The sequence below is a fragment of the Lycorma delicatula genome, chromosome 1 (genome assembly GCF_047948215.1).
Source record: "Lycorma delicatula isolate Av1 chromosome 1, ASM4794821v1, whole genome shotgun sequence".
NCBI classification, from domain to species: Eukaryota; Metazoa; Arthropoda; class Insecta; order Hemiptera; family Fulgoridae; genus Lycorma; species Lycorma delicatula.
The window spans coordinates 102,226,250-102,250,388 of NC_134455.1; the positions used below are offsets into that span (position 1 = coordinate 102,226,250).

The 24,139-nt window shown below is 28.1% G+C and overlaps 1 protein-coding gene across 4 annotated transcripts in view; it reads right to left on the reverse strand.

The window, feature by feature from the left end:
* osy (ABC transporter oskyddad) overlaps positions 1 to 24,139 on the reverse strand; it is a 283,517-nt gene that overhangs the window by 116,438 nt on the left and 142,940 nt on the right. For all 4 annotated transcript variants that reach the window (XM_075358389.1, XM_075358396.1, XM_075358404.1 and 1 more), the window contains one exon: positions 33 to 212. In XM_075358389.1, coding sequence (XP_075214504.1) covers positions 33 to 211 — 179 coding nt within the window. In that variant the 5' untranslated portion in view covers position 212. The remainder of the gene's footprint in view (positions 1 to 32; positions 213 to 24,139) is intronic.

The following is a 24,139-nucleotide window of genomic DNA, read 5'->3' on the forward strand; positions in this document are numbered from 1 at the left end:
ATTACTGGTTCATAGTTAAATGCATAACTTACATAGTTCCTTTCGGGACGGTCATGTTAAGGTTGTCCAGAATAACAGTCGGATTCTTACTGCTACCATATCTCTTACAGGCGCGCCGTACACAAACCGCATGTTGCCTTCTACTCCAAACCGTCGACTGTTGAGTGACAAATGTATGTCGCTTATCAGCTAAATCTATACTTTCCACCATTCTGTAAAACAAAAAGTGTTCGTTATAATTAATGTGACTGTAAAATCGGGAATCTCCGAGATAACTTAGATGATATTAAATGACTTTCAAAGTATTTCTGATATGGAAACCTTTCATAAATGATGCAGAATAAACCCCCCTCCACATATAAATTATTTAAATTGATAGATTTATAATGTAAAAATTATATCTTAAAAACTATTACAAACACAAACTATGACACAAAATTGCAAATAAAATGTCGATTAAAGAATTGTTTAATACAGAAAAAGTTGCGTATAATAATTATAACTACATCACATCGATTAAAAAAAAAGTTATAACTGTTTTAGTTGTCAAAACAAAATATAAATTCCAGTAGATAAAACTCTGGTAATTCCATAGAGATTAAAAAAATTACATGAACCTGAATATTTGCGATTTAATAGCAAAACAATAATTATTAAATATTTTCTTGAAGGCCGAACCGTTCTAAAATTTACACGTTATTTCAAATAAACAGCCTAATTTAATCAATGTCATAAAATATTAATTGATATTAATATTAATGAAAATTAATTCTAGTCTTCTGGAAAAGTTTATGAAAATTTATTTTCTGAATTTTCACTACTACAGATAATTTGTAAAAAAAAGCTGACAACAAGTTGTAACAATAAGAAAAAATAGATATTTTTTCTTATAGAGTGGACAAATAATAATTATACGTGAAAAACGTTACTTAACAAAGTGACTTAAGTTACTTAACTTAAGATTTCTTTTTTGGAGGTGGATGGGTGAATTATGATGAAATTTTATTTGAATATTATTCCTAAAAATTTACTATTAAAATTTATTTATTTATATTACTAAAATAAAAAAAACATTTAATAAATTCAAAGAATCGATATTTTTAAACTTTGATCGACTTCCCCATCCACAATATTAACCCCAAAGTACTCTTTTTTGGGTCGCTTGCATTTCTACTACGCTTGGGAAATCATTAAAAAAAAATTCAGTTAAAAAATATGCAATAAATAGATTTAAAGCTTTTTTCGATTTTTATGGAAGGGAACATTTAATGGAACATTTTTTTTAACCTCCAGAACCGTCGTTAGGTATTGCTTCAGAGTATGAGATGAATGATTTGTAGCGTATGTGAAAATGCCACGCCTGACCGAAAGGCCGAGATTTTTGGGATAATTTTGAAAGGATGAAAGGGAGAATTTTTGGCAAAATATTTTTGGAAAATGGTAAAAAAAGCATGTATGCATTTACTGAGCTTAATATAAAGGGTTATGTTAGCAAAATTTTGAGAAAATTGGCCCAAACTTTTACCAAAAAATTGTCCCATTTACACGTCTGAATAAAATTTCATCAAAATCGGTTTATCCAGTCAAACGTTATTAAGCTTCAATTACGCTAACACATGTACACACATTACCCACTTTTTTATATTTTGGGGTTCTGGGTCATGAAACGTCGAGAAATGAAAAAACACACCATACTCCATTTTTTTAAATGATTACCATACTTTCCTTCAGCAGTATAACTCTAACACTATGATGCAAGGAAAGTAAAAAAATAGAAAATAATACGTGTTGTACAAGTATTATCTGAATTATTTTTTCGGACTATTTGTTTCATGACTTAACAGTTCAGGAAAAACTAATACGTTTATGAACATAATAAAAAATTTAGCTTTTGAAAAAATACATATTTACTTTGAGACAAATCCTCAAATTTTCTGACTGATTTTGAAACATTCAAAAATAAAAACTTGATATTAAAAGTATGAAATGATAGCATATATTCAAGAAAGAATTTTCATGTTATTGTTATGGAATATATAAAGAAGTACTATGAATATTGTGTTTGTAAACAGTGGTATTTGGATAGTTTTAATAAGCATTTTTGATAACTGATCAACATGTGAAAACCTTATCGATATGAAAAAAAGTAAAATAAGTAAAAATTATATATTACATTACTTCATTAAGCAGAATTCATAACATAAATCAGTTCTACATTCAGATAAGATATCTACCGTTTAAGGCTTTAATCATCATTAAAAAAAAATTACAACTGAAGTATATAATCAGCCTTATACAGTATCAAATAAAAATTGATTACAAAACAATTTTGAAAATTTTGTTAGAAAGAAAATCCTAAAAACTAAGCGCTGATATGAAGAACAAAAAGACGAATTATAAATTCAAAAATGTGACAAATTCACCTACGGAAGAGAATCCTTCAACTGTACTAACTAATGCGAATAAAGAAGTAATTTTGAAATTAAGGCAGAAAAATTCTGAAATTTTAAAAAATTTCCTGATTTATTCGAGTTTCATATCTTATCATTAAAAAAAAATAAAAGAAATCTAAATATGCTCTACGAAGTAAAAAAAAAAACTTTTCAAACTTCCTTTAAAATTCAATATTTTGAACTCAATATCCAATTAAAAACTAATTACACCAACCAACCAACAAATTACTAATATTTCACTAATTACTAATTATTTTCTTACTTTTTATTATTTTTGCTTCAGTACTTTAATTACTTTTTTAAAAGTTTATTACATTATATTTTTTATTTATTTTTATTTACCCATAAAATAACGATAAACATACAAAAAAGAAAAACGCAGATAGTAAGAAAAACAAGGTGTTACTTGAAATTGCAATAGGCAATATTTTTGCGTCTTCATAAAAATACGTAAAAGAATGGGGAGAAATGACGGAAGGAGACAAAAACTAAGCGTGAGCTAAAGATCTCTAGAATTTAGAGATAGGTATAATTTTTACTTACGGTTTTTACTTTAAAAGAGATTTAAGAAATTTTTATTAATCTTTTATATAATTAAAACATAAAAAATAAATAAGTAGACAAAGATTTTTCTTTAATTTTTTAATGATGAAGGACATCATTAAAAATTTATAGAAAATTTTATAGAAAATTTGAGGTAATTAAAATTTTGGTGTTTATTTTTTTGAAGATCCATATGAAAATGTTTGGAATATGAGAATAACATCAAACTGTAGTATATATTATTACGCAATAATAATCCTTCCTTTCTTTTTATTGTTAGCCTCCAGTAATTACCGTTTAGGTAACACTTCAGAGGATGAATGAAGATGATATGTATGAGTGTAAATGAAGTGTAGTCTTGTACAGTCTCAGTTTTACCATTCCTGAGATGTGTGGTTAATTGAAATCCAACCACCAAAGAACATCGGTATACGCGATCTATTATTCAAATCCGTGTAGAAATAACTGACTTTACTAGGACTTGAACGCTAGAACTCTCGACTCAATAATAATCCACTTAGGAAGTAATATGACGAAAATAATCATGCATATCTTAAAATCGCCTAAAAGTATGTCTGATAATTATTCTTTCCAAAAATTATCCTTTGAAGTAATTCGAAAGCGACGTACTATGAAAGTGCCAATGGAATTTCTCAACAAAATAAAAAAATCGAAATATTTGTAAAAGGTAAGGCTAGAAAATAAACATAAAACAGTAGGGGGTTGATGAATTAAGCATCCTCTTCATTTTGAAATCGGTCAAAAAATAAATCATTTAACCGATCCGACTGAATCATTGTATTGCGCATCAATATTAATTTCAAAAATTAAAATGAAAAACATAAAAAAATCATAATCAGTAGTTTTTTTTTTCTTTAGGAAGGATATTCTGATTGATATACCAAAATAAAAAAACGAATACATTTAAAATACCGGTGTTATTTCTTTCATTATTTAATATGGAAATACAGCTATTTGATTAAGTATTTATTAGGCATTCGGTATTTTTTATCCATTTAAAAACAAGTTCTGTAATTATTTTTAATAGCGATTAAAAACGATAGAATGGGTCATAAGAGATATAACGATAAATACTGTTCTTTTTGGGTAGTAGTAATGAATGTTATAATTTCATAAATTACTAAATTAAACTCATTTACCTTGATTAGAAACAATATAACCAGTTACAAAGTTATTATTATACCGATGGTTAATATATATTTACACCAACTTATAAATAAATTAATATAAGAAATAAAATAAAATTGTATTATAAATGCAATCTGCCACACATTAAATAGAAAAACCCAACGGATTTATTACAGGGAAGAATAAAAACGAATATTTCATAAATTACTGATTCCTGTTTGGTATAAACCCGAATACTAAACACGATAACCGGCAATAAAAAAAATACATTTGGCAAAGACCTTCGGATTAATAAATTCATTTGATCTTATTGAAAGGACAAATTTAGGTACACATTAATGAAAGCCACCATACCCTTGTTTGTATAAACCTGCAAAAATCATTTTTAAGATATAACGCTCATTTTTTAATCCTATCTTACAAAACAACAGGAAATTAATCCAAAAAAGGATCTTCTCCTTTAAGGAGCACAATTCCGTGAGAACATCATTTAATATAGAAATCAGGCTTAGTTGCCTAAAAAAAAAAGATGATATAAAAGAATAAACACTGTAAATCGCAGAATTTTTTTCTAAAGATCTGCACTACCAACATGTGTCTGTCCATAGCAGGTCTCTTCAAATTACAGTAAGATGTATATTCAATTTCTTGTTAATCTGATAATTCTCTAAGTAAATTTATAAACAATAACAACAGTAAAACTGATAAACTTAAGATATGGAGTTTACAAACTTGAATATGGTTCTTGTGATAAAGTTTATATTGGACAGACTGGTAGATATTTTTGAAAAAATGTATAAGGGATCACAAATCTCGTTTTTCCAGTAATAAGAGGGTTTATAATTATGCATGTCGTTTAATTGATGAAATCATGTTTTTAATGGTAATTTCAAAATACTTCATGTTGAGAACAAAGGTTTAAACAGATCCTCTGAGAGTTATTGTGGTCTTATCGATTTTCGAAAAATAATTGGATATTTATACACTGACAATCGCTAAATTTTTATGAAGTTAAGAAAAAACTAAGAAGAGCAATAGACTTAAAGAGATGATGATGATCATCACTCACTAAAAGCTACGCCTTGTCGATTTAGCCATGTCACTCTCATCACCGCTTCTCTCTTCAAGTCATTATATGACTTATATCTCTTCTTTAACAATATTGATGATGGTTGCTCTCGGTCTACTTCTAGGTTTTCTACCGAAAACCTTGCCCTCAAATATATTATTAGTTAAGAATTGATCATGCAGTATTACATTTCCTATCAATTTCGCTCTTCGTATAACATTTAGCAAGGACCTCCTCTCACTCACTTCTATTAACACTTGATCATTTCTTTTCCTATCTACCCAGCTTGTTCTTGGTATTCTCCTCCAAATCCACATTTCCATTGCTTCCAGTCTTCTTCTTTCTACTTTCCCAAGCGTCCATGTTTCACACCCATAAGTTAAAACACTCCAAACATAACATAAGTCTTAGCGAACTGTTTCCTTATTTGCATACTCATATGATTGTCAGTCAGTATATTTTTTTTATCTTGGAAAGCTCGTTTTGTCAGCGCTATTCTTCTTTTTACGTCTGTGGCATATTTATTATCGCTAGTGACGGTGCTTCCAAAAAAAAACAAAAACTGTCAACCTTCTCTACAACAGTACCGTCTAATTTAATATCATATAAGAGATGAAATCGCGAAAATAAAATTAAAAATAAAAAACTAACATCTTACGTACGCTTTTTTACATATCAAATCAAAAATTACAGTCTATAAATGCATGTTTACATAAAAAGATTTAATAACAAAATAATGGCAAGACCAAGGTTATTAAATCAATATAACTTTAATATTTTTAACCTTTGTTTTATGTATTTCTTTTCTTAATGATACACCCTGACAAAAAATTGTTTGGTTGAGATTTTTTATTACATGTACTGTTTCATTGTTTCAAGAACCTTGAATGATTTAAATAGAACAACACCACCAGAGATATTCAATCGTGCAAGATGTCGCCAATGAAAATCTGCGTCAATAATGACAGTAATTTTAATAGGTAAATGAAAAAGAATAATCGAATAGCAGTATAATATTTATACTCTGCAATTTATTAAATGTATATATCTTTAATTTTGCATAAGTCAAAAAGAGTAAAATTTTCTAGAATATTTCAAATTTATCAAAAATGGTTAATATTGTTGTTTCTTGTAAATTTAATAATTCTCTAAGTAAGTTTATTAAGAATAACAAAAGTAAAACTGATAAACTTCAGAAATCGGGAGTTTACAAACTTGAAGATGGTTCTTGTGATAAAGTGTATATTGGACAGACTGGTAGATTTTTTGGAAAAATTTATAAGGGACCACAAATCTCATTTTTCCGATAATAACTGGTTTTCTAATTATGCATGTCATTTAATTGAAGAAAATCATGCTTATAATGGTAATTTCAAACTACTTCATGCTGAGAACAAAGGTTTGAAAAACATTGAAAATTAATAAATTTAAAGATTCTATTTTACTTTTAAAAGATCACTTATACTTTAACAGTTCATCGTTGTTGAACTTCTGAATGGGGCTTCGTATCACTGTAAGTACCGCCCCATTTTATAAATTGACAATAATATTTACTGTTAAGTTTACATATTACTGATACATGTGTACATATGTACATGATATATATGCATTTTATCCCTTTTGGTTTTTGTTTTTCCTTTTTCTTTGTAATGCACCTTCAGCTTTAGTATTTTGTTCATAATATCTAGTAGAAAACTACTGTTTACCAAAACAGCTGTCATGAAGAATTTTTAAATAAATTTTGTAAAATCAAATAACATATTTTATTCTCTTTTTATGATGAATTTTCATCAAGTAGTGGCTTCATCCATCGCTGATTTGAAATTTATGCCAGAGCTGTATTTAAAAAAATAATCCGATTGGACACACAAAACTTCCTTGTACGCCTATTAAATTACATACACACATTTTTTGCGGCACTTCATTCAAAATTATTTCATTTGAAAGCGAGATACGATTCTCCAATTCTTTAATAAAGGGGACAGTTACACAAATGCTGAAATATTAGTTTTTATAAACATCAAATATTTATACAATTATTAATTCAAAAATCTTACATAAAATATTAGGATAGAATAAAAGTCCCTTTATTACTCGATCAGTATTATCGTATCTTTGTGAGTTGCCGATTAACAAAAGTTTCAGATTTTTGGTGTGTAGTATAAATAAAAGTTAATAATAATTAAACTATCCGCTTAGTGAACTCCTGTATACTTTTTACAAATGCTAATTTCGGACCTTACGGTGTAAAATATTCAGTCTTTATTATTGGATTATTTGGTGAATAATCAAAAATGAAAAAGACGCAATCATACAGAAAAAAGAAAGATAACATGAAGAAATACATCTAAAAAAACGACAAGAAGATGAATATGGAGAGGAAGAAAATGTTAAAGCCAAAGGAAGAATAAAAACATTAAGAGAAGATGATAAATATAAAGAGGAAGAAAATGTTAAAACTAAAGGTAGAATAAAAACGAAAAAAATGTTGTAAGCAAAAAAAAATTAAGCAGGAAGAAGGTGTTGATATCAAAGAAAGAATAAAAAGTTTAAGAAAAGATGATAAATGTAAAGAGGAAGAAAACGTTAAGACCAAGGAAAGAATAAAAAGATTAAGAGAGGATTATGAATATAAAGAGAGAGAAATTTTGAAAACTAGATAACATGTACACAAATTAAAATCAGAAGAATTTTATAAAACCAAAGAGAGTGATTAAATGATTGGCAACAAAACACAAAATGATCAAATATGATTTAGGGAGAATATTGTCCGACAATATCAAACCAAAAGATAAGAATTTTCTACAATTTATTAAGGACCGGACATGAATGCCTCAGTGTATATGTTGTTCTTGTGAGGGTCTGTTTTTCAATCACTCTGTAGTTAACAATAATGTAGATAAAATTAAACACAAATTCCAGAAATTAAATAAAATTAAACAGAGATTAAACTAGAAAATCCAAAAAATAATACGATTCTAAATTATAATTTCCAATTAATATTAATTTTCAGATGTTTCACCAAATCTATTTCATATACATATATGTAATAATGTCTTTTAAATTACAAACACATATTTTTAAAAGTATATAAAATTTTATTTCATTAATAATTTCTGATTTTGTTTTATTATTGAACAATTATTTATTGTAAAAGGTTTTTACCATCACGGGTTAATAATTATTAATAAATCAATATATTTAAATTAAAAAAAAAAAAAATAAATAAATTAAAAGTTAAAAAAAAGAGATGAAGTCCGATTCCAACCGATGTCTTTCCTTGTATGATCCAAATATTTCATTAACCAAAATTTTATTTGGTTATAACTCTTGAAACAATGAAAATAACTACCACTTATGATACATCGTTGAAAAGCTCTCAATGAGGGGTTATTACTGCTGTTAAAAAAAAAAAGTCCAAAATTTTGTTTTTTGGGATTTTGAGCTTTTTTGGACACTTTTGGTTCAGTCGATTGCAATCAGTCGAGGTGCACAACTAGATGTTACAACAGTCCTAAATCCAAAATTTCAACATCCTACGGCTAATCGTTTTTAAGGTAGGTAAGATAGATTCATACGTACGTGCAGACGTCACGCCGAAACTAGTACAAACGGATTCAGGGATGGTCAAAATGGATATTTCCGTTGAAATCTGAAAACCGAAATTTTTCGCGATCACAATACTTCCTTTACTTCGTACAAGGAAGTAAAAATAGATGAAAGTACTTTTTTTCTATAAAAATTCTAATAGTTTCAATTTGCAATAATCAGATAATATACCTAACAATCTAGTTTAATGGGTAATATTTTGCAAGAGATAAGGAAACGAATGACAAAACAAATTCACTTAAAAGTAAGATAACTGATCAACGTATATCCATATGAATATACCCAAATGAATGAAGTTAGTTTTGATGCTAATTATTGTTTTAATACACATAAAAATCGTGTTTTAGCTTTGATTAATCTTTTGACGAAACTTCATGGCACAAGACACCGTACTGAAAAATATGGTCTGTGGTAATATTTTTTAAGTATTAAAAGTAATTTAGAGTCTCGAAAGAGCTTGGGTAAAATATGTATACCTGCTCTTATCTATTAGCTGCTATAACAGAACGTTTGCAGGCATCTGAACAGAAGGTATAAGCTATTTCCAAAAATGACACAACTATTTTTAAATATAAGCAGCATCCTATACAACGTAATTAGGGAAAATAGACAGAAATAGGACCACGACACATTTTTCATTTATCCAGAAAGAACGTTTCATCAGCCATCGATGACGTGAAGTGATTTGCTGTAAAGTGAAAATCATTACTCTCCGAATCAACAACTCTGATTGTACCTGTACCATTTATCTCTACTCTTGTATTTAACGCGTCACAACAATAAATACTAGGGTATATTAGGTAATGCAAGAAATTAATCTACCCCCTTTCTGTGTTGAAACAACATATGCCTCTGCAAAAAATGGGAAGTAGAACTGTAACTAATTTAGTTTAGTAGAGATCGTTTTATCTTTAGTTTACATCTCGTATACTACCAGCATGAAGTAGAAGCACGAATCACAGTTCGCATTACGTTGATAAATGTTAATTTGTAACTTTACAGCTTTTTTAAAATTTAATTCGTAAGCCATTAAAACCGATAACAAAAATATTAGTTTTTCAAAATAAGAATATCGATTAATTGACAACGAATAACATTTTATCAACCCCACCGTCTAAAGATTTTTTTAACTCAATATTACACAAAAAAAATTTAAGGATCTTAAAATAAATCCGAAATAATAATTTCCTGTTTAATATTTTGTTCTAGACCTCAATTAAAAAACGAATTACTAAGTTAATTACATGAATTATACAGTCAAATAATTGTAACTATTGAAAATAATTGAGCAGGTCATATAAATAAAAATATTCAAAAGGATTAATTTTTTTTAAGCAAGCTAAACATGTTTCTTTAGCTTGCTTAATTATATTATTTCATAGGAAAATTACTTTATGAACCTAAAATTATTATTAAATTGTTTAATTTTAATATTTTAAACCATTACTGTTAGGTATTTCTTCCTTCCAATAATAATACATTAACTGGATTATTTATCATAAAACTTGTTTTTCGAACGAATAATTAGCTGTTCGTTAAATTAGTTTAACACTTAAATATTAATATTAAGCTAATAAATCTCGCCAATCGTAAAATAAATTCCAAGGTTAACATAAATAACATACTACGGAACGTATATTTTCAGTATTTATTTATCTCACCAACTCCAGTTTTTGCTTTACGCTTCTGGGTCGTGGTCTGTCACGGTTTCTAAAGTGATAATTTCTTTGGTCGTTCGACATCATGATCGTTTCGGGATATTTAAGATATTCCTCCATGAACGGATCATGTGCTCCATTGAAGATAATTGTTCTTTCAGAATACGATTACTATTCTCTTGTATTAATAACAGTTTATAATATGGGGTATTTACTTCGGAGGAATTCAGCACACACTGAGAAAATTTTCATTCTCAGAAATAGATAGTGATAAGACTATTAAAAATACCAATAGATTTTGTTGTAAATCCTATTTTAAACTTCTCAAAATTTAGTTTTTCATCGGTGTGTGTGTGTTTGTACAATAAAACTTTAAATAATTTTTTCCTGTTAATTTAAATCATTTTTTAGATTTTTTTTTTACTTTGAGGTTATCCTAATTTGTGTGTGGATTATTTTCTCGCAACCGCATAAATTATTTCATAATTTCAAGGATCACTTTTTCAATAAAAGGAAAAGTAGTGGATGATAATTTGTTATAAAAAACTTAAAAAAATTACAAATAGGCATAAAGCAGTTTACAGCAAAAGAGAAAATAAGACTGCTTTATCAGTATAAGGGATTAAACCCTAATTTGAATGAGGATTTACGTTAAGTCTACAGAAAAATCACAAGAAATTAATTAAGACTTTAATCAACTCCATACGAATAAATGAAGATAATTCCTCAATAATGCCACTATGAAAAGATTGACCAGTGTAAGCTTTGAATGATCTAGAGTCTAGATCACGAGGTTATTTATTTTTATCTGTTACGAGTAGTCATACTTTTACTTAGGGTAGGGCGCCATGAACAAACTTTAATTGGAAAAGGGCGCCACGACTCGGAAAAGTTTGGGAACCACTGATATAGATTATATTAAAAGAATGTAGTCTACATTCTTGTAAGTAAAATTTACGATCTTTCAACGGTATGTAACCGATAAATCATTATATACCCAATGCCATACTAACGCAACTGAAACTAATGTTTTTATTATAACTTCAAGATCTAAAATTACAGCACTTAAAGAAAGTATGCTCAGAAAACTACATTACTCTGATTTTGAAACATCACAAATTCCAGTTGTAAATCCTAACCAAGCTTATTGGAATTTACACCTCTACACTATATACTAATTTTAAAAAACCTATAATTTTTAAGTAGTTCCTAACATTTCTATTACGTAAAACCTAATTACCTTCATAAGACTTTATTTAAGAAGTCCAAAAAGAGAATTAGTAAATGAAATGATTCAGTTAAGAGGTACGTACACCGAAGTTAATTTACGGCAGTAGAAACATTTGATTTTAGTTTTAGTCAGTGTCGAAATAAAAAAATGATAATATAACAATTTTCACTAACTTTCTTTGTTAGCAGGTAATATACACCGAACACATTTTGCAGGATGAATTGGTAACAGCTTAATAATCATACAACTATGATATTCTATATACTTTGAAACTGGTTGAAAAAAGTAATTTTTAATGTAGTACTAAGAAAATAGTTCCCGAACACGGTCAATCGTATGCGGTAACGTTATCAAATATTACGAAGTGTTCATAAATATTTTTATGATTTATTAACTTGTAAGATTTAAGGATCACAGTTATAACCAGAATATTATTTATTAATATTTCTTGAGAGAACCAACTATCAAGTTAGTGTAAAGAATTATAACAATACTAAAAATGTGGATAAGCTGAAAAACAAAGGCTACTGCAAGAAAATATCCTCTATTAAAAGCAATGACCAAATAAAATACACTAAAAAAAGGAAAAATTAAAACAGACAATACTATATTCAATTTTAGTAATGAATACAGTATAATACTTTACAAAATACTTCGTTAAATTCCAACCTCTTACAGTTGCCGCCAAATTAAAAACAACTATCAACAACTTTAATACCGATTTGAAAGTTGAGATTTAAATGGAAATAAGTTTTTTTTTAATTTAGTGTTTTGATATAACTTAAGAGTTCTGACAGATTTAAGAAAATTAATGCAGGAAAATGACAAAGAAAACCACTACTGACGAACATAGTTATAAGTCAATGAAATATGAAAATATATATTTCATTTTCATCTAAATTTCTACAATCAATTTTCTTGTGAAAATATTTTTAAAATCAAAATGACGTCAAGCTAAATATCGTCGAGCTGTAAATTTCATCATTAAGAAGTGATAACTGCAAACAAAAAAGAATTACGTTGATCCATGTAGTGGATTTGTCGCGGGCGATCCCTGTAGTCACCGAGTGTAATCTCTTGTCTAAATAATATTTTACTAAAATAATAATAATAAACATTTACAAAGGGATACCAGAGGAAGTAAAATAATAACCATCAAAATCGACTTATTTGTTGAGATAAGTTATCCTAGAGATAATCGTGCATAAAAAATACGCAAGGATTGTATTAAAAATCTCCTAGTTTAGTTTATTTTTTATAATTTAATCGTTTTAATTGGTTTAAAAAAACGAAAAATGATAACAAAGATTAATATAACACTGGAATTTGGGAATATAAATTCAACGCATTTCGGCGCAGGAAAAATAAATTTAAAAAATCTTAAAAGAATATGCCAAACTGAATTTTCCGGCGTTCGGTTAGCATACATTCGTAGATGTTACCGCTAGAGAAAATACGATAAAGATTCTCATTACAAAAAAAAAAAATTAATAAAACATAATCTTCTATTAGGTTTAAACAAATCTAGAAATTATTTGCTTTTAATATTCTATTAATACTGTACGAGTGTGTTTACTTTAATCTTGACCATCATGTGTTGTGTGTCTGCTAGGTTAAAATGCAAACCTAAATTAGGCAATGTATTATATTATCTTGCGTTATTAGAATAACAGCGCTATAAAAAATGATGTCATTAAAAAAACGCACAAATAATATTTATTTAGAATGTTATTAGAGATTAACATGGTATTTGAAAAATAATTACATTTTACAAAACCATCTTCACACCCTAACAACCTTTCACACATACTTCGTTACTCGTTTAAGTTAATCGCAATATAAAAAATTATTATTATTCTCGTACAAATATCCAGAAGTCTCCAGATATCCTATTCAGCTTTCTGGATTCTCGGACCGTAGGTAGCCGCGTCCCTTATCGTGACGTGTGAGTGCGATGTAGTCTTTAAACTCAAGCCGACCATACCTGAGACGTGTGGTTAATTGAAACTACCACCAAAGAGCACCAGTATCACAACCTTTATTAAGATAAAGAGAACTCCGACTTCAAAACGAAGTTCTCAACTCCGCCGTAAATCAACTGATTTACAGCGACGAGTTTATATAAACAATGATATTATAATTAAAAATAGTATCACATTTATTTTAATTAAAATCAAATTATAAATAATAACCAAATTCTATTAGACGGGAACAAATCTTTAGTTAAAAAAATGTTTTCCCAGAAAAGTTATTTTTAAATTATATTTTACTATACAATAGGCAACTTCTTTGTCAAGAATAAATAAAAGATTTCTACCATAACAGAGTCTGGAATGCCATTTGAAATTTCTAAAAATGATTTATAGTAAAACGTCTGGAAATGCTATACACGTGGTATTTTTTTTTTTTTTTGATCATTCCGAGGTAGTAAATAATTGAATAAAAAATAAAAACATTGTTTTTTTATATATAAGGGAAGGCCGTCAATTTTATTTTGTTAATATTTAAAAATATAATATTAGTAAAATTTAAGGTAATCAAGCACATCCTTCGATTTAAAAAGATTAAAATCAGTTTGATTATTATTCTTGTGGAATTCCCGAAAACACAAAACATCAAGTATAATTTCAGTTTTGTGCGATACTTAAAGCATAAAAAAACGTGTTCGAGCCATTAATATGGCTCGTGTTCGAAACATTACTGAAAAAATAAAGTTTATTAAGGCTACACAGATTAAAAAAAAAAAAAAATTATATGCAGAATATATATCAATAAGTACTTAAGCGAGCAGGTACTTAAGTACCTGTCATTTATTATTATTTTTTTTTTAAATAAGGATAATTTTTTGTACAGAATAATTATATTTAATATGATTTTAATAAGACATGCTTCACTTATATCTCCCCCCCCCCAAATAAGCAAATGACATTAAAGAAAAAAGGCACTTTAAATAACAAAAAATTGTTAAAAAAACGAAGTCTGAGGATAATAACATATAAACGATTCATAGAATATAACGTAATAAGACATCAATAAGATAAGATGACTAGTTATAAAGAATAAAATTTTCTAAATATATTAGAAATTTAAATTACGCCGAGAAATAATAGTACTTATTTATTAATTTCATGCACACAAACACCGAGACCACAAATTGCAGTTATTATACTATGCAATCAAGTTGAAGGTTCTAGCATTGACCCATGAGATCAGTAATCACTAAAAACCTACCGTAATATTATAATCAGAAAATTTGCATTAAAAGAGTACTTTAAATTACTTTCATGAATTTACACAAAAAATTTATGAACCTTTCAAAACATTAATATAAATCCTAATTATATAAAAACAAAAAAAAAAAAAAAACACATAATAAATTGTATGCTGTAATGAATACTTATCCAAAACAATAATTACATTTGTTTGAAAACATACAAAAAAATTTCGTTGCATTACGTCTCAAAGTGTTAAATTCGACTCAAACATATAAATAACGTTAAACTTTAAACAGTTTTATTTTTTTTATTTAAAAAAATACTTTAAAACATTATTACAGTTATTTAAAATTATAAACCGTATAAAAATTAATAATATGAGGACAATCCAATAAATTACAAGAAACTAACAAATTTAAAATTAGTTTGTAACTGTCGAATAATATGCCGCCTTGGTTGAATGCTCCGGTTAAGTTTAATCATTCTAAATATTTTATTATTCGCTGGTTCATTCAAATAAATAAGTCTTTATTTCGTTTATAATATAAATTATTTTTATTATAATCTTTGAACTAGTACTTCACAGATACATCATTATTGTATCGATTAATTTTCCTAACAAACTCATATTGAGTCTTTGAAGGATGGAACAAGATTGACCAACGATAGAGCATTACACAAATTCATTTAATAAGAGTAACAAAAAAAAATAAGAATTTATAAAAAATATGAAAAAATTAAAATTTTTATTTTTACAAATAAAAAAGAAGGAAATGAACCTGAATCTTAACAGTAACAAAGTCATAAAACAAAAATATACACTAAAAAGGATTAAATATAAAAAACAAAACATAATGCACCAAAATATTATTAGAATAGAAAATATTATTATTAGAATAATGTTTAGTATCAACAAAAAAAAAAAGGAAAAAGGACCAAAACTGACTCTGCCAAAAATTATGTTTTCAGTAATGCTATATAAAACATTGTTTACGGTATTTAGTAAAATAAAATTTCTTAAATTACTTAGAAGTGGAATATACTTTTCTATTTTTTCCGACAATGATGGATGGAGGATAGTGATATTTGTTTGCCTCATACTGTACTGCGCTCATAAACCCTATGTGGTTGTTACTAGGTTAAAAAAGTTAAAACTATTCCTATAGAACTTCAAATTTTTATTAACCGATTCATTTTCTCGTACTTGTGGATTCATTCCACTGTATTTTTTTTTTGTATGATGTATATAATTGTATTTTGTATGATGCATATAAAATGTATTTATGATGTTTTTGTTGTATGATGTACTTAAAACCTTGATAAAAACTGTACGTATAAAAGTCAATTGCCAAGCTACTATGACTTTGTAAAGTGGTATTACAACAATTACCGCTAAAGTGTTTTCAAACGTTTTGCAAATTAACATAGCGTAATTGAAGTCGTGTCTTTGTTACATATTTTCATTACGTGAAATCTCTTTACTTTTTAGTACACGGACGATGGTTTTTATCTTTTCACCGATTTAATATAAAAAATTATTTTTAGATATAATCAATTTTTACTCTCTGTTTATTCTTTTTAGTATAACATCGATACCTAGATAGTTGTCACCTATATTTTCAGTGTAATATGTAAATAAAGTTATTAATTAGTTGTATGTGCTTAAAATTAAGAAAAATTGTTGATGGTTTCGAAAAAAAGTTGTTACGAAAAATGTAGCTGAGCAAGTCTCTTCTTAAAAGGTTCCCGGTGATATGTTAAGTCGCATTTTTATTATTTAATAGTAATAGAGAATTAAATACATCATAGAAAAAAAGAACTTACAGTGGATAGAATCAACAAATGCGGGAAAATTAATCGGTTGAAAAAAACCTGAAGCTTTGTACGAATAGTTAACCTAATAACGTCATGGGGTTTATGAGAACAATAGAGTAGGACACAAATAAATATGACGTAAACATTTTATTGGAATATATGACAATATTATCCTCCATCCATTATCGGAAAAAAAAATAGAAAAATATATTCCACTTCTCTAAAAAAAAAAAAGTAATTTAAAAAGTTTTATTTTATTAAAGACATCTATACGATAAAATTAAAAGCAAACCATTGATACAAATACTACTCTGTAGCAAATAATTATAATAATGGTAAAGCACGTTTTCTTATTCAGCAGATGGAAGTAAAGATAATTTTTTCAATATTTAAAAATGATTCTAAAAGGAAATTGATTATTTCGAAAATGGCCACAACCGTGAAAGCTACCCGAAAACTAACTCTGAGAAAGGATAGGACAACGGTAGGTTTGATAATTGATCACAGATTTCGATTAAAAAATCTAATGTGGACACCACCTGACTTCCTTGTTTTTTTTGTCTTCAGTCATTTGACTGGTTTGATGCAGCTCTCCAAGATTCCCTATCTAGTGCTAGTCGTTTCATTTCAGTATACCCTCTACGTCCTACATCCCTAACAATTTGTTTTACATATTCCAAACGTGGCCTGCCTACACAATTTTTTCCTTCTACCTGTCCTTCCAATATTAAAGCGACTATTCCAGGATGCCTTAGTATGTGGTCTATAAGTCTGTCTCTTCTTTTAACAATATTTTTTCCAAATGCTTCTTTCTTCATCTATTTGCCGCAATCTTTTCTTCTCAGATACTCCGATTGTCCAAGTTTCACTTCCATATAAAGCGACACTCCAAACATATACTTTCAAAAAATTTTTCCTGAGATTTAAATTAATTTTTGATGTAAACAAATTATATTTCTGACTGAAGGCTCGTTTCGCTTGTGCTATTCGGCATTTTATATCGCTCCTGCTTCGTCCATCTTTAGTAATTCTACTTCCCAAATAACAAAATTCTTCTACGTCCATAATCTTTTCTCCTCCTATTTTCACATTCAGTGGTCCATCTTTGTTATTTCTATTACATTTCATTTTTTTTGTTATGTTCTTGTTTATTTACACGCGATAGTTCTTGCGTAGGACTTCATCTATGCCGTTCATTGTTTCTTCTAAATCCTTTTTGTTCTCAGCTAGAATTACTATATCATCAGCAAATCGTAGCATCTTTATCTTTTCACCTTGTACTGTTACTCCGAATTTAAATTGTTCTTTAACATCATTAACTGCTAGTTCCATGTAAAGATTAAACCGTAACGGAGATAGGGAACATCCTTGTCGGACTCCCTTTCTTATTACGGCTTCTTTCTTATGTTCTTCTATTATTACTGTTGCTGTTTGGTTCATGTACATGTTAGCAATTGTTCTTCTATCTCTGTATTTGAACCCAAATTTTTTTAAAATGCTGAACTTTTTATTCCAATCTACGTTATCGAATGCCTTTTCTAGGTCTATAAACGCCAAGTATGTTGGTTTGTTTTTCTTTAATCTTCCTTCTACTATTAATCTGAGGCCTAAAATTGCTTCTCTTGTCCGTATACTTTTCCTGAAATCAAATTGGTCTTCTCCTAATACTTCTATACTCCTAATACTTCTTCCACTCTCCTATCAATTCTTCTGTATAGAATTCTAGTTAAGATTTTTGATGCATGACTAGTTAAACTAATTGTTCTGTATTCTTCACATTTATCTGCCACTGGATTCTTTGGTATCATGACTAAAACACTTTTTTTGAAGTCTGACGGAAATTCCCCTTTTTCATAAATATTACGCACCAGTTTGTATAATCTATCAATCGCTTCCTCACCTGCACTGCGCAGTAATTTTACAGATATTCCGTCTATTCCAGGAGCCCTTCTGCCATTTAAATCTTTTAATGCTCTCTTAAATTCAGATCTCAGTATTTTTTCTCCCATTTCATCCTCCTCAACTTCCTCTTCTTCCTCTATAACACCATTTTCTAATTCATTTCCTCCGTATAACTCTTCAATATATTCCACCCATCTATCGACTTTACCTTTCGTATTATAAATCTGTGTACCATCTTTGTTAACACATTATTAGATTTTAATTTATGTACCCCAAAATTTTCTTTAACTTTTCTGTATACTCCGTCTATTTTACCAATGTTCATTTCTCTTTTCCACTTCTGAACACTTTTCTTTAATCCACTCTTCTTTCGCAAGTTTGCAATTCCTGTTTATAGCATTTCTTAATTGCCGATAGTTCCTTTTACTTTCTTCATCACTAGCATTCTTATATTTTCTACGTTCATCCTTCAGCTGCAATATATCGTCTGAAACCCAAGGTTTTCTACCAGTTCTCTTTATTCCGCCTAAGTTTGCTTCTGCTGATTTAAGAATTTCCTTTTTAACATTCTCCCATTCTTCATCTTCATTTTCTACCTTATCTTTTTTACTCAGACCTCTTGCGATGTTCTCCTCAAAAATCTTACCTCCTCTTCCTCAAGCTTCTCTAAATTCCACCGATTCATCTGACACCTTTTCTTCAGGTTTTTAAACCCCAATCTACATTTCATTATCACTAAATTATGGTCGCTATCAATGTCTGCTCCAGGGTAAGTTTTTGCAGTCAACGAGTTGATTTCTAAATCTTTGCTTAACCATGACCTAATCTATCTGATACTTTGCAGTATCGCTTGGCTTTTTCCAAGTGTATATTCTTCTATTATGATTTTTAAATTGGGTGTTGCCAATTACTAAATTATACTTTGTGCAAAACTCTATAAGTCTGTCCCCTCTTTCATTCCTTTTGCCCAGCCCGTATTCACCCACTATATTTCCTTCCTTGCCTTTTCCAATGCTTGCATTCCAATCTCCAACTATTATTAAACTTTCATCTCCTTTTACGTGTTTAATTGCTTCATCAATCTCTTCGTATACACACTCTACCTCATCATCATCATGGGCGCTTGTAGGCATAGAGACGTTAACAATCGTTGTAGGTTTAGGTTTTATCCTTATTACAATGATTCTATCGTTATGCGTTTTGAAATAATCTACTCTCTTCCCTATCTTCTTGTTCATTATGAAACCTATTCCTGCCTGCCCATTATTTGACTTCCTTGTAAACCTGTCAAATTACATATACTCATATTTTGCTTAACTTCATTTAAACTTATTTTATTTTAAAGTGAGACACGATCCTCCAATTCTTTAAAAAAGTGGGCAGTTACACAAATTCTGAAATATTAGTTTTTATTAACATCACATATTTATACAATTATTAATTCAACAATCATATATGAAATATTATGACAACGTCCCTTTATTACTCGTATTACTAGATCAGTATTATTCGTATCTTCGTGAGTTGCCGATTAACAAAAGTTTCAGATTTCTGGTGTGTCGTATAAATAAAAGTTAATAACAATTAAACTATTCCGTTTAGTGAACTCCTGTATACTGATTACAATTGTTAATTTCCACCTTATCGTGTAAAATATTCACTTTTTATTATTGGATTATTTGGTGAATAATGAAGTGAAAAAGAAATAATCATACAGGAAAAAGAACTAACATGAAGAAATACATCTAAAAAAAAAGACAAGAAGAAGCATATGGAGCGGAAGAAAATGTTAAACTAAAGGATGAATAAAAACGAAGAAAATGTTGTATGAAAAAAAAAATTAAGCAGGAAGTAGGTGTTGAAAACAAAGAAGGAATAAAAAGATTAATAAAAGATGATAAATGTAAAGAGGAAGAAAACGTTAAGACCAAGGAAAGAATAAAAAGATTAAGAGAGGATTATGAATATAAAGAGAGAGAAATTTAGAGTAAACTAGATAACATCTACACAAATTAAAATCAGAAGAATTTTATAAAACCAAAGAGAGTGATTAAATGATTGGCAACAAAAAACAAATACATGAAATGATCAAATCTGATTTAGGGAGAATATTGTCCGACAATATCAGAGTAGTAATAAACCAAAAGATAAGATTTTTTCGCATTAAAGACCGGGAATGAATGCCTCAGTGTATATGTTGTTCTTGTGAGGGTCTATTTTTCATTCACTCTCTAGTTAACATTAACGTAGATAAAATTAAACACAAATTCCAGAAATTAAATAAAATTAAAAAGAGATTAAACTAGAAAATTAAAAAATAATACGATTCTAAATTATAATTACCAATTAATATTATTAATCAGATGTTTCACCAAATCTATTCCATATACACAGATGTAATAATGCCTATTAAATTAGATATATACATTTTTAAAAGTACATAAGTTTTATTTCACTAATAATTTCTGATTTTTTTTAAATTGTTATTATTGAATAATAATTTATTGTAAAAGTATTTTTACAACCACGAGTTAATAATTATTAAAAAACCAATATATTTAAATTAAAAAAAAAGTTAAAAAGAGGAGATGAAGTTTGATTCCATCCAACGTGCCTTCCCTTTGAAGATCCAAATATTTCATTAATTAAACTTTTATTTGGCTACAATTCTGGAAACAATGAAAATAAGTACAACTTTTGATATATCCTTGAAAAGCTCTCAATGAGGGCTATTACTACAGTTAGAAAAAAGTCCAAAATTTTATTTTTTGGGATTTTGAGCTTTTTTGGACACTTTTGGATCAGTCGATTGCAATCAAAAGGGGAGGTGTATAACTACATGTTACAAAGTCCTAAATCCAAAATTTCAACATCCTACGACTAATCGTTTTTGAGTTATGCGAGATACATACATACGTACGTACAGACGTCACGTCGAAACTAGTCAAAATAGATTCAGGGATGGTCAAAATGGAAATTTCCGTTGAAATCTGAAAACCGAAATTTTTCGCGATTACAATACTTCCTTTACTTCGTACAAGGAAGTAAAAAGAATTGAAACTAGAGATTTGTATCCTATTGTTCTTCATATTTATTATTTATGAGGAAATGTAAAAAAATGTATAACAGTAGAAATGCATCAGAAAATAAAATATACAATATTATTATTTTTAAATAAATAAACCGATGGTAGAAACTAGGGTAATCGTAGAGAAATTAAATTTTAAATATAAATTATATTTAAAAGGATCTGACATATATTTTAAAAATAAAAAGAACAAAGAATTATAACCCAATTAAATATCAAATTAAACTTCATTCATGGTAAATGTAGTTTACCATGAATGAAGTTTTTTATTTTATATTTATTTTTATTTTATCTAGAGATAATAATGAAAACTGTTCCACCTATTAAATCAGTAACAATTTGGACAGATCTTTCCTAAATTAGATATCATAGATATAGTTAGAACTATCTCGGATGAGGCTTCAATGATTTTAGATAAACCGTTTAATATATAAACCGCAATAGATTAGAAAATAGAATTTTTAACCAATATTTTTCTCAAAGAACCTCATAACGTCAAATTATTATAAAAACATGAATTATCATAATTTGATGGATAGCAATGTTTTCCAGGTGTTATTAAAACGGGGAGTAAATATAATGTAATTGTACTGTATACTGTAACTAGCATATAATGTAGTAAGAATAGTAAATTATTGTTGGCCATATTAAAGCAGAAAAAAATTTACGTAGTATATTTTATACTAAGTACACACATATGTAAAAACGATTTGCCAACTACTGTAAAAATAATTTCTTTTCAATAAAACAAAAAAAAAATAAAAAAACATAAATTATTACAAATAAATCAATAATGATGTCAGAAAAAACTCTATTTTATTAATGGACTAAAAATTCATTAATATTTTACTTTTATAAAATCTACCTATGATGCTAAAGGAATAATGCGCATATAATAGTGTTGCTTTATCTATTCGTAGGTAACTAAAATATCTCTTAACGATTAACTACTACTAACCATAAAACAAATTAATCACTGACAAGTAAAGCTTTAGAAGTGATAATGGTATTTAATGGAAATTTTATAAATAAGAATTATAGCTTGTTTAAAACACTAAGTTACTTAGAAATTAAACATTATTTATTCTTCAACAAAACAATCTTCGAGTTGCAACCGTGGAATAAATTATGAATTAATGTCATAAAAATAATATAATGGAACGATCTCTGAAATCTTTTTATATAAAAATATTTTCATACGGATAAAAATATAATAAATTCATAACAAAATTTGTAAATTTTTATAAAGGAAAAAGGGGCAACTTTATTATAGGACTACGATACCTTTGTTATTTAAAGATTCTCAATATTAATGGTCTAAAACTAAGAAACACACTAAACCTTTGGAGTTTTGTTTGTTCATAAGGTCTAAGTTTTATGTTTCGAAAAAACTGCTGCTAATATACTGATCCCTAAATAGGAAAAAAATTACACCAAAAAAAACCTTTTTCTATTTTATACAAAAAACAACTGAAACAATTAATGTATAGAAAATATAAAGAACTAGCATCCTCGTCGCGACTTCGCCCGCGCTATACGGTTACTTGTTTTCCCGTCGTGGTCAGGCATGTTCAGTCAGAGCTCGCTTCCCTCGCTTTCCCAGGGTACAGAGCCCCTCTGGATCCCCTGTGTTCATTAAACTCACGCTTGTGACAATAATAATCTATATAAATAAAAATGTAAATGTTCGTTTGTTGAAAATCTTAAATCTCCGAAAGTTCTTCACCGATTGCTTTGAAATTTTGACACAACGTTGCTTTCGAATATACGCGTGTTTTTATAAACCTACTATTTATATATCTAAGATGTCACATCTGTGATAGGTAAAAACATGCTTTTTTTGAACAAAAACATCGCTATCTGTTGGACGTAAAAGCAAAAAAGACACACTATACTAAATATTTTACGATTCCATTTCAATGTTTCCGATATGTGTGTTCACTATAGACTAAAAAACTAGAACCAATTTTCGCGCGGGGAAAATGTGAAAAGGGAAAATCGAAAAAGGTAAAAGGGAAGACGGTAAAAAGGGAAGAAGGGGAAACGAGGAAAAGGAAATGGAAAGGGGAAAGGAGAAAAAAGAAAAAAGGGAAAGAGGAATGGAGAAAGGGAAAGGGGAGGAAAAGGGAAATGGGGAAAGACCTAAAGACCCAAAATTGAAAAAACGCAATTTTAAAATTCTAAAAAAAAATGTGCAATATGTTTAGTAGTTAAACTTATTTCTGGAAAAAAATTAAATAAATTCAATGGAAAAACCTAAAGAAAATCATCTCTATTAATAAATAAATAACAAACAAGCACTGAAAGTTATAAGATATTAAAAACCTGAGAAAGAGAAACATAATTCTTTTAATGAGTCAAAAATACATTAATCAGAGTGTATAGAAACACATTATGGCTATATTAT